Raw genomic sequence first — 12,675 nt, forward strand, 5'->3', positions numbered from 1 at the left:
CACACACATATATATATATAGTCGCAGGTTATCAGTTCGATCAGTTGGGTCGAACAGTTCAGACCATACCACATCATCACACACACATACACACACACACACACACACATATATATATATATATTAGCAACAAATATTGTATAAATATGCTTTAGATATGTTATATTTAATTTATTTTTTAATTTGGTTTTAAATTTTTATAATTTATAAAAAAAATATATTAAAAATTGCAATTTGAAGCCAAAAAAAGGGTTTTTTTTTAACAAAAATAGTGGGACAAGACACCTGGTTCCTTGGCCATGTGACAGTTTAAACGGTTTGACGGACCCGAATCAACAACAGGTTGAAAACATTGGTTTAAATCTTTAAGATGTCAAGTGACCATTACAAAATGTTCCCGACTAAGGATTGAATAGATAATTGCAAACTATTGGGGTGTGTTAATAAAATGCAAACTAGAGGATAGGATTTTGTAAATACGTAAAACCATAAGGGATGTCTTAAGTAAATGACCCAAAAAATCAAAAATCAAAGTAAAACGGGGACCCACGTACCACTCCGACTTTTTTTTTTCACCTTCCGCTCCGACTTTTACAGAGAACGACGATAAATAAGCTCCAATATAGATTTGGGGCACGCTGATTTTGGTTGTAATTTATAAAGAGGAAGGACGAGGTTCGTCTTAGGACTTAGGAGTCGTACTGTGTAGGAGTGATGACTTCTATCGTCATAGGACAGCTTCTGCGATTCGATCAAAGAATACAATAAACTAATGCAAGCATTGAGTCATTAATCAAGATGCGTCTCGGGCTCGGCTCATCAAAATTTGCCTTGAATTTATCCTTAGAAGTTCGCTTCGACTATCAGAATAGACTGTTACCCATCACTGGTCACTGCCAACATTTGTTCCAATTGTTCAATCTTACTGGTTCCCTTCTCTTCGCATTTGATTTGACCACTTGTTAATCACCACAAAAGGGAAAGGAGACGTGTCTTTTATGGAACTAGAATATCCTCAAATGTCGATGGCAAAATCAATAAAGAGAAACATCAAGCAATCACAGCATGAGAAAGCGAAAGAATAATTTCCAGATCAAAGACATCTTTCATATGTACAAGGGAAATCGAAATTCCCGGTTTTCCTTCTCCATCTCTCCCAAAACAAATCTGTGAAAAAGGCAGGGCGTAAGATTAGAATGGTTGTTCAACTGAACGAGCGGGAACGCGTGGAGAAAGTGAAGCTACCCCCACGTAATCTATTTTCCAGATTATTTCTGTATTTTCCATCAAATACAACAATTACAGCGGCATGATACAAGCACCTAAAAATTTTCAATGAATGACGGGAGGAAAACCATCCATTTCCCTTTTGGTACCAATTGAAGTTACAAAAACTATTATACAAAGGAGGTTAAAAAGAGAAGATTGCACCGCGAAGGACAGTACTTGAGAGCAGCCCTTTTTACCACTGTTGACTCAACTACCTGCCAATGTCTCCCCCATGCCACGATTTATCATCCCTCGTACTACCAGACTGACCACCATACCTTTCGCTGGTAGCATAATGCATTTTTATGGCAGCTACAGGGTCTGAAACACCGGTGCAACTCCCTCCAACAAGGATCCCACCACCCACAACATTCATCCCCACCGCACCTCTTCCCTGATGTTGAAAACTAGACAACCCATCCAATCCATTCCGTTTTTGCAGTTCTGTGAGTATGTCATGTCGCTGCACATCTACCGTAAATGGCTGCAACTTCATCCCATCATAGCTTCTGTACACCTGATAATCTGTCAAACCCCCAGTACCATTGACATCCTTGGTCGGAAATACAGACACACAGCCCATGTTGCGATCATTCCTCTTGGCAACTGCTGGCAATGGCTGCTTCTCCATTCTACAGGATGAGGTAGCATAATCAATGAACGCTGCTGGATATTTTGATAATAAAATAGCTGAATCAGGGAGCGATGATAGCCCCGTCTGTATTCTATTCCCATCCCAGAAACCATAACTTCTCGTTGCAATATCCTCCAAACCTGAATGATTATTAGGATCAAGCTTGAGTGTAACAGCATTTGCATCAATAACATGATTAGGAGCAAACTTGAAGTTCAATGAATTGCTGCTTGGTTTGCAAGATGTACCCTTCTCATTGTTCTCTGGAGAAGTAGGATTTGGCTTTGGCACAGAAGGATGGCTAAGGATCTGACCAAATAATTTCACATCACCAGTCCTACGTGACTGCTCTTCTGTTTCTGAACCATTCAGGGAATGAGATCTTGTATGATCAATGGAGGATTGTTCAGGGCTCTTGGGCAGAAGTGGAAGCTCAGCCACTGAATGAGGGAATCTTGAACTAGTGCATTTCTCATTGTACAAATCCTGCACAAGATACTGATTGCAATGAGAGTTTCTGTCCATCTTGGAGAAGTTCTGGACAATGGCAGACTTTTCACTGCTTTTTGTCTCGGGATTTCCATTTATTTCCTTCTTATTCAGCACCTGCAGTGGGTAGCCTCTAAGAATCTGCACAGGATCAACTCGGTTCAGGGAGTTATGACTCAACATATAATGCTGATAAATGTCTGTAGTTGCAGACTTCTGCTGTTGCTTATCATCATGCACCTCAAGATCAAGGGCAGAAGATGATGCACCCCGCCTTGACTTCTCATAATGGACGGATGAATCTGGAAGAACCAAACCCACAGAAACAGGACAATTTTCTTTCTGTTGCCAAGAGATTGCCTGGGGCTTCTGCATAGAAGTTAGAAGCTCAAGTGAAATTTGATGCTGGTATGTGGCAGGCGATATCAAGTCCTCTACTCTTCTATCTGTTGCTGTCACAGGAAGACAATTTTCTTTTACACTTGAATCTGGTATTAAGCAACATGAGGTACTTGCAGAACTAATTGGTTCAGCACCACTTGAAGCTTCCTGCCGATCATTTAAACCCTTCTCAGACCAATGTTGTCTTTCCTCTGAATCAATTTTTGGCTCCTCGGAAGAACCACATTGTACAGGGAGTTCAACTGCAGCATTTAATTTAGACTGTTTGAGTTCCTTCTGCCCTCCAACAGATGGAGACTCTTCCTTGAAAATGACAGTCTGGCGAATTTCTACTTTTCCACCAGTTTCTCTGTCACCAATGAAAGCAACAGTTCCAGAAAGCAGCACAGAAGGTTCAGCACTCAAAGCAGCATCTACTCTCATGGCATCTTCACTGCTTACAACCTCTGGAGTTACATCAATCTTGACATCAGGACCAGCAAAATTGTTGCCACTACCTAAAATTGAAACTGGCTCCTTCAATGCCCGACAGTCATCCGGAACCACATTTTCCACTTTAATCTCAGAATCCTCTTGATCCAAATGTTCTGTCACATGCTTTTCACTTGATCTATCATGGTCTGTTTGTAAATGAGTGGGTTCTGCATGCCCAGATACTTCACTGTTTATGTTTGTTACAGATGCCTGCAAATCAACTTCCATTCCAGAACATGACTGAGTGCTGCAAATAGCCGATTCCATCTCCACAACACAAGCATCCTCTGTGTCACTCCTTCCTCCATTGGTATAACTCACTGGAACTTCTTCATTGCCTGGCCCAGAATAAAGCAGATCTAAACCAAGACATTTCCGAGCCTTACTGAAGAAAATCCTGCATTGATCCTTTGACCTTGTACTGACATATCGAGAGATCTTTGAGAAATCCTTGCCGTACAATCTTAGTGCCTGGATGAAGATTGACTTTTCCTCATCTGTCCAATCCATAGAATCCATTTCTTCACAGCTCTCATCAGAACAAGTTTCATCATCATCAATGGTGTGTGAAACTTCAGAGGTCAAAGGTCGACCTTTTGTTGAGCTCACCTTCTGGCGCTTCCACTCCTGACTACCATCTCCAGGGTCAACAGAACTTGTAACACAAGAGCTCATAGCCTCAGAAGACAGAGCACCACAGATACCAGCCAATACATCAGCAGCTGCAGTTTCTTTCTCATTCCCAAGAATATCTATACTACTGGACCCTTCTAAAATACAATCGTCATGCCGGGGCATATCATGGTCATAACCCAAAAACAACTTCCCACCACAATACTGAGGAGCCCTCAAACTGATATCAGCACTGGCCGCAATCACTGAAGCTGCCTCCAACAAATCAAGTGAAGCAGCATTCACTTCACGATTCCACTTCTTTCCCGAAGTGACTAGGTACATGCTGCTAGGAATATTTGTTCCTTGCTTGCTGAATTCCAGTTTTTTCTTTATTTTTCCAAAGCTCTCAGACTTGTGATTCTTGTAGTAAAATTCAATGCAGTCTGCTGTAGTCTTGTGGTCAAGGAAAGATGCAATTCTTTTGAAGTCTTTTCCAAAGGTTGATAGCATTTCCATGAAAATCTCCTTCTCCTTGGATGTCCATGGATTGATTAATGCCCTTTCCTTCTCAACAGCACATGGATCTTCAACTAACCCATTGCTTGTAACAAACGTTAAAAGCCTCTTTTCCTTTTCATCCACGACTAAAGCTGGCATCCTCAGACTACTCCTGCAAATCTTAATTTGGGAATCCAATAGCAGCTTGCCAGCAAAATCTACTATCTCTGTGGTTGGAACCAAGGTCAAGTTACCTGCTGCAGTAAATGAAGATAATGAAGAATAAGATAAAACAAAATTTTAAAATGAAGACAACTACAACAAGTTAACATTCATAACAGTTTTCTTATAAATTAGAGGCACAATATATTCTGCATTAGGAACCAAGGTCAAGTTATCACATTCAGCAGATGACAACAAAATATGAAAGTAAGCAATATTTCAAAATTTAGATCTTTCACTGTTCATAATGATCACACATACATTGAGAAGGTAGAAACAAAATTTACTCTGACAGAGTATAACCAAACTTCTATCAAAAAGAAATATGATGCAAATAACAATAGATTGGAGAATGAACTCATCAACAGAAAATTTACTTAGTTCCATGAGAAATATGATAACTTTAGAAATAACAACAAAGACAAACTAAAAGCTGCAAGCAAGTTCACACTAAAGAGATGACTCAAATATATGAATTATTTAACCAAACTGAAAATGGCTTCTTTTGTCCTTGCAAGTAAAATGGTAGAGAACACTAAAAACTCAAAAAACCTGACAACTACAATGTCAAAGGTATATCCACCAAATATGCTGGGATTGAAGAAATAAAATGCCTAACCCTTGTGATTTACTTGCCACAGTTTTATTAAACAAGCAACAATGTCAATCAAAGAACCTCCCATCCTTGTAAACCTCATTTGTTCCCCATAGATCATCCACCTACTTTCTTCACCAAAAAAAAAAAAAAACTCAGACTATCTCACATATAATATCCATAGCCTGTCTTACATAAGCATAACCTTTGAGTAATACTTATTTCATCAAATTGATCTTCCAAATCTAGGGCATGCCAAGCAAACCACAAGCTTCTCATGGTTTTGTAGCCATATAGGATGATTACAGCAGAATTGTGTACAATCAGGAGTGTTCCTACAAGCATCCAGCCTTGCAAGTCTTTTCCAAAATGCAAATGAGTTTATAGTGTAAACATATAGTAACTAGACATCAATCTCATCCCACATAATATTAATTGAAAAACAATGTCCCCAAAGTCATGTTTGACAATATTGTCAATTCAAGCCTTTCTTGGCACAGAAGCCTCAACCATCCACAGTTTTAAACCACAATCTCTAAGCCTCTGCAATCTCACAAGTCAATACCTTCTGGAACAAGGAAAAGGCAATGCCAACTGCTACAGCTCTATCAAAACCATATCCAATTCTTTTCATTTGGAAATCCCTATTCACAAGTCCCCAGAAATGCCAGCATGTAATGAGCTTGCAATACAAGAGCGTTTTGCCAGCTCATCCTTTGTTTACATGCAAAAACTCAACTTACCTAGTTCTCCCAGAAATAAGCCCTCTATAATATTACCATAAGCACCATAGTTTTCAAGGCGCCAAGGCGAGGCTAGGCAATGGGGGTGCCTAGTCGCCTAGGGGATGGATTTTTTTTTAAAGTAAAAACATGTATCTTAGAGTAGTTCCCTAGGTTCCATAATCATATTTCCTTAATAAATATCCATAATTTTCATAAGAAAAGTATAAACTTCACGTTAAAGTATAGAAAATCAACACATTCCAACATATTCATGAAAAGAAAAAGAAGAAAGAAAATAAAATTCAAAAAACATAGGGGCCGAATCCCTATTTCTGTTATAGGAAAAGAAGAAAAGAAAAGGTGGAAAAGAAGAAGAAGAAGAAGAAGAAGAAGAAATTAGTATATAAAAACACAAAATTAGTAAAGAAAATAAGAAATGTGTTGATTGGACAACATTTTATGTTCTTTCTTACTTATTGGTTTAGGTTTTGAAGTCTTTGAGGGTTCAATACAGCATTTAGCAATGTTTGTATTGATTAAACCCCAACAAATAAGAAAATAACAAAAAGAAATTGGTATACAAACACAAAAAATAAATATTTTAGTTTAAAAATGTCTATTTTATAATTATAACCTCAAAAAAATAAGAACATAAAAGTTTGTCATAACACGCTATAGATTATGCAACACAGCATCACCATATATCTTTTCCTTCCAATGGCCAACCACAACTCCCCCACCACCAAGCAATCTCTTGAGAAAACTCTTAGCTCCCATAATTCATAGAAAAAAGCAATCATAGAAGAAAACAGCCCAAATAGTAACTAAATTGGAAAAAGACAAAATAACTAGTTACCCAATGATGGTTGTGGCTATCTAGGGATATAGGAGGTATGGACTGAATATGGATCTAATATTTGACATTTCTTGCACAATTTGCTGATTTTTGACTGAAACCCAGGTTCCCGTGTTTGCCATCCAAACATTCTAATATTGCACCAAACAATGACCACTAATCAATTAGAATAACCAATATAGTAGAGATTGTCCCAAGAAGTTCATAGCACCTCTTACAACCATTATATACTTCCAAGAATTTGAATGAGACAACTTTTCAAAATGCACCCCCCTTCTCCAAAAGAACATAAGGCAAAAGGACTAAAGGTTCAAAAGATAGAACATAGGGATCACAAACAGAACCGCCAGAAAAGCAATTTAATATCACCAACTTCAGGAGAGCTCTAACAAATCCATTTGCCAGACAGCCAGACCAAAATTCTTCAACAAACAATAAGAAACCCATTAAAGGGTTTAAAAATAACTATGACCATCCTCTCACTAAAATGAAAGCATACACAAACCACAAGCTTCGTTAACATAGAACAAGCCAAATTATGAACCCTTGGAAGCCAAGGAATTCCAGTAGATGAAATCAAGTAATGAAGAGATTGAACAATGAAATTTCATCAAAGCCCAATAATCGTCAACGATCTCAGGAGTGCATGTTCCTAAAACCATGCCTTAGTGAATGACATTGGTAGAATTAAAAAAGCAAATCACAAGAAATCCAACAATCACCTCTAATGCAGGCTCTAAGAACCACGCTCTTGAGAGTTATGAAGGTATACAACATCAAAATATATGGACAGCATGCAAGATGTATGGTGAAATACATGATAGATAGGCAAGGCTTTATTCTGCATAAAATATTAGAACACTAGTAAAACAACAACATCCATCTAATATTTTTATTGGTAAAGAAAAATATATTTATTCCATGCAAATTGTTCCAATTATCTGAACACGTGATGTTATTCTGTATCCATTTTAATTTATGATCAAAACAGCATGATAATTTGCATGTAACTCAAAGGGTAGGGAGGACTCCTCTCTAAGACACCAAAATCTATATGTTAAGTATGCATGTGGGAAGGGTGTATGTATGCGTGTGTGTATGTGTGTGTGTGTAAGAGAGAGAGAGAGAGAGGGAGGGAGGGATTACCAGGTGAAGTAAATCGAGAGCGGATAGATGACCGATGCTTCTGACTCCCACTATGTAATGTTCGTGAGCTTACCTCAAAACGTTTCTGAGACTTCGCTCGGTGCTTCCTTATCGAAAGTAAACGCAAATCTTCCTTCCACAGGTGTTGAAAGGCCCTAAGCTTAAGAGTAAGAACCTGCTCCTTGAACTTCAGAAGACGCTTCTTCATTGCTAGTTTCTCTTTGATGAGATTGTTCTGCTCAGATGACAAATTGCTACAACCCACAGAAAATGTCTGATGCCTATCAGATGGCAATAGATTATTAAATACTTCATATGCTTTTCTTGCAGATTCTCTGTTGAATGCCATAATTGACGAATGCAGTACACTTTCTGCATCAGAAAGTGGCATAGCATCATCATAGTGTGGCACATCAGCTAAAGGCCTGATTGCTTCACATTGCATAGAGCATTCATCATGCTTCCCCATATCAGACACAGAGGTTTGACTCATTGAGGATACTGGTTCAACAGATTTAGAGGAAGCACTCCCTGGACTATAAATATCTTCATCTTTAGTTTTAGCATGAACTGCATCCAATCTTCCATCACATAGAAGAGGCACCTCAACAAGCATATCATCAGAAGAAACTAGTTGCAAGGGAGAAGGTCTTACAAACTCCTTGGATGCAACATCTGCTTCTTCACAAGGCTCTAATGCACCTTGTAAGAATTTAGACATTGTCAGAGAAGAACCAGCTTTTTTAGGTTCAGAACACAAAGATTTTAGTTCACTTTCATATAAATCAATTTCACATTCAGTCTTCTCTAGTGCCTTCAATACATCACTCTTTAATAGCATCAACTTATTCACGGCAGCAGACTTCATGAAACTGGAGTCCCCAGAGCTTGAATCTTCAGCTTGTAGCAAATCAGCAAGCTTAGAATTTAAATCATCCAGCTTATTTGGTTCCAAATTCTCCAAAACAACAGAGAAACCCTCAACACAATTCTGACACCCATGACTAGGTGAACCACTCAAGTTACATGCATCATTCTCAATATTCAATACCTTGTTATAATGTTTATCATACATACCTGTTACCAGACCAACGTATATAATTATAAATAAAGGAACGAAAGGTAAACAACTTCAAATCTAATTTAATGCATCAGTAGTTGCAGAAAGATTCAAAGCTGAAACCATAGAGTACATAATCTGCTGCTTTAGAAATAAGCATCCGTTACTAATGAAATAAGAGTGAACAATTTGTGCTCTATCAAGACAAATGCTTTCTGTCAAACCTTAGTCCTTGAATCATTTTTACCACTTCAGAACACATTTTCCTCAGTCTTCTCTTCCCCCTGCTCTTTTAGACCCTTCTACTTGCACTAGCACTACTAATACGTGATATTTTGTATTACACGAGTATTCAATACAAGCTAAAAAAGAATACTTTACAGGAAATTATTTGTATGAAGTATGTATGAGCCCAAGATAAAGCAAGATAAAAGGGGGATGATTCAGCTTCAAAAGTGGGTCACAGATGCTGGTAAATTGCATGATACCACCTAAGAAATGAATAAAATGCTAAAAGCTCAAAGGATTTCTTAGAAACCATCCAAGAAACAATTTAAAAGTTAAGACAATAAAACCCTACATATTGATAAAAGTAACTCAAACATAAGCAAAAGTAATGCTAAGCATATGTGTTGATCAAATCCATCTTGAATATGGTGCCTCCAATACTGAGTATCTTGGAACCACATTCATGGCAGATGACCAATGCATGTTCTTAGAGTTTGGATATAGGCAACTCCAAATGTCATTAGACTCCAATACTACATCAATATTTTGCCCTCTCAATGTTGTAAAACAATTAAACAAGAAACCTGATTTGATTCCAGTGAACCTAGTCTGAAGGAATTAAGCCTACTGGTCCAAACAATAAAAATAATTGGGTTTTAGAAGTGGCAAATCATGTCGAATAGACAACTTTGTCAGGATAATATATCTTGTAACATTATCAAAAAAAGGGCATTCCGAAAGATGTTCATAGAGTTGGAGGAAAACAACAAAAGAGAGTAGGATACTGGCCAAGTACCATACTGGGAACCTAATGATGAGACCTCAGAGAGATCAGCATGATGTCATTTCCCATTAGAAATTTTTAATGGATAAACTTAAATCACAAAAAAGTGGCAATGTATGAAAAGTCTTCTGAACAAATAGCAACATCAAAAGAAATAACAAAACCTACCAGGTGATGAACTGCAGGCAACAGAAGAAGGAGTTGCAGGAGATGTGCATTCTGATAGACCTGTGATTCTAGGGCTTTTGTCAGCCAAGCTTGGAACAGGACCACTACTTGTTCTTGGGCTGTTGGAACATGGGATCAACCCAATCTTGCCAGTAGTCTCCTCGGGACCTTCAACCTTCTCCTTTTCATATTTTGCCAAACCCTGGCCCCATCCAAGTCGTTGCTTCTTCTTTGAATACGTATCTTCAAATGGTGTAGCAGTCGTTACACCTTCAGCAGCATCCCCAGAAGAAGACTGAACTGGAGTTGTTTTTCTAGGCTGTAACTCGGGCTTACTATCATCCAGATTGGCTCTGATGCTCTTTGAGCTACTTGAAGGACTGAAGCCGGAGCTTCGTGATGACAAGCTACTTGATCGGGTCCATTTCAGAGGTTTCCAAGTCATCGAGCCAAGCGAATGGTCTTTATTATATCTGTGGCCTGTGGCCAAGCCATGCACACTATCCATCTTATCATGATGATCTTTTAAGTGAAGTTGATCCAATGACGAGTTTTCAATGTCAGAATGAGGGTGACATGCGTATGTTAGCAGATCATCGACTGACCTCTGTGCACTTATATCATGCTGCCTGCCAAACGAGCTAACGGAGGCATCGCCTGTGTCCCACAGATGCCCTTTGACAGATCCCTTGTTTTCCCTACTGTTCCTGCTGTATTTCCCCTCGGCACGGGAAACAGATTGCCGGCAGAAGTCATCTTCCACCATTCTATCACTCGACCTGGAGGGCGTACATCCATGTCCGGATTCTTCTGACAACAGCTGATAAGCTCCCTGCTTACCATGACCTTCGGCAAAAAAAATATATATATATAAAAAACAGAAAAATACAATAAAATCCAGGCCAACAGCGTATTACAATTAGAGAGTTCGCAGAAACTAGATGGAAAAAACTAAAAGTCTAAAAGTGGCGAAAGAAGACAAGACGGAGGAATGCATGCAACAGAAATCTTAGATCTGTCAACAAAGAACCGAATGGGAAAAAAGAAAAAGAAAAACGAAATCCAGGAACCCAGGCAATGGATCCTCCACAAATGAAGAAAACGGAATATTAAATTCTCAACCGGGTAAAGGAACTAAAAACAAGTTCTCTCGGAAACAATTAGGTTTTCTGGCCTTTGCATCACATCCACCGAGAGAACATGAAAAGGATGAACCATATAGGCGCGTAACCCTAATTTTCGCATCAAAACAAAGTGGAATAGAAGTGATTCGAAAACGCCCTAAATCTCTTAAAAATTGTAAAGACCTCCAACACGTACCTGGAGGCCTGCGAAACTCGTCGGATCCCCATCGCGCGAACTCGCGTGATCCGTGATGAGAGTCTCTCCATCTGGAAACAGAGCCTAGGGCATCCGACCTCTCGTACTTCTTCTCCTTGAAGAAATCCTTTCGATCCCAGGGCAAAGGTTCCGGCGGCATGAAAGACCAACCAATAGCATCGGCAACCAAAAAACCAGAACTCCAATAAAGCGAGAACTCCCTTGTCAACGCCTAGCGCCCGTGCCAAAGAAACCAGGGGGCAGCGCGGAACAAAGCTGAACAATGGATAAATAAAGAACACTTGTTGTGTGCCCTAGATTTGCAGGCGAGAACAAACCGTCGCCAATGATTCTTCGATGTACAACAGTACAAGAAATACAGGAAAAGAAATAATAAATAACCGGAGAAAAGAATCCACCTTTGGTCGCTGTAGATGTTTCTCTCAATCTCAATGAGTCCTCAGAGTAGATAGAAGAAGAGGTATAAGAAGAGAGCCAGAAAAAAGACAACAGCCTGGATTTCAATAGAGAAGAGAGCCAGAGAGAGAAGGGTATCTCAATCTGCTCACGGCGCCACTGAACGGAATTTCAATCTCCCCTCGTGTCCGCCGTATTATCATCAAATCTCTTTTCCTTACTCTCTCCTTTTCCTTTTGCTTTAACCCCCGCCCTGCCCCCACTCTCTAGTCTCGTATTCCTGAAATACCCCCGCACTGTTTCACAATTTACTTGTACCAGTGGACTGGTTAGTCACTAATTCCTTGTGCACGCATCGAAATTTGAAACTAACGAGTGAAACGTGCCCCGGTCTGCTCTCACAGAGTACGCTTCACACCGATCTCACATCATCTCTTAGCCGCACATCGGAGGCGCGCTCATCCCAATTCGTCTTGGTATTTTTTTAAGAAATAGTGTTAGACCTAGCAATTGGGTAGCATGGGTCGGGTTCGGACTGGGTCAAAGTATTTCGGGTTGATTTTGGGTCGGGTTAAATTTTGGGTTGGATTGTCAAATGCTAAACCCTAATCCTAAATGTTTGGGTTAGGATTGACCCCTCAGTCAATTCGGGTCATCCTAAAAAAAAATTAAAATTTAAAAAAATTATATGAAAAATATTAAAGCTAAAATAATTAACCTTAAAATTTCAAATATAAAATAAAAAACTTAAATATTTAACAATTTAAAAAATA

At 39.0% G+C, this 12,675-nt stretch overlaps 1 protein-coding gene across 3 annotated transcripts; it reads right to left on the reverse strand.

Moving 5' to 3' along the window:
* Positions 1–1,197: 1,197 nt before the first annotated feature.
* Positions 1,198–12,119, reverse strand: LOC148870282 (uncharacterized). 3 transcript variants are annotated; one of them, XM_088972365.1, is made up of 5 exons: positions 11,486–12,119; positions 10,166–11,011; positions 7,926–9,002; positions 2,152–4,638; positions 1,198–2,043 (listed from the first exon to the last, which is right to left on the reverse strand). In XM_088972365.1, the coding sequence occupies exons 1-5, from the start codon at positions 11,643–11,645 to the stop codon at positions 1,481–1,483; spliced, it is 5,133 nt and encodes a 1,710-aa protein (XP_088828491.1). In that variant the 5' UTR covers positions 11,646–12,119; the 3' UTR covers positions 1,198–1,480. The 3 variants fall into 3 exon arrangements, with proteins under 3 accessions (XP_088828491.1, XP_088828490.1, XP_088828489.1); XM_088972364.1 differs by having other exon boundaries at positions 1,198–4,635; XM_088972363.1 differs by having other exon boundaries at positions 1,198–4,638.
* Between the last annotated feature and the right edge of the window lie 556 nt (positions 12,120–12,675).

This window comes from Nelumbo lutea, chromosome 2 (assembly GCF_056320005.1).
Source record: "Nelumbo lutea isolate HS-2025 chromosome 2, American lotus-T2T, whole genome shotgun sequence".
In the NCBI taxonomy this organism is placed as follows: Eukaryota; Viridiplantae; Streptophyta; class Magnoliopsida; order Proteales; family Nelumbonaceae; genus Nelumbo; species Nelumbo lutea.

What these genes read in the sequence shown, in the direction of transcription:
- LOC148870282 (XM_088972363.1), bottom strand. Translation starts at nt 11,645, where the DNA reads ATGCCGCCGGAACCTTTGCCCTGGGATCGAAAGGATTTCTTCAAGGAG. An exon ending in CGAGTTTCGCAGGCCTCCAG is followed by an intron (nt 11,012 to 11,485) that starts GTACGTGTTGGA and finishes TTTTTGCCGAAG; the next exon opens with GTCATGGTAAGCAGGGAGCT. An exon ending in TGCCTGCAGTTCATCACCTG is followed by an intron (nt 9,003 to 10,165) that starts GTAGGTTTTGTT and finishes GTCTGGTAACAG; the next exon opens with GTATGTATGATAAACATTAT.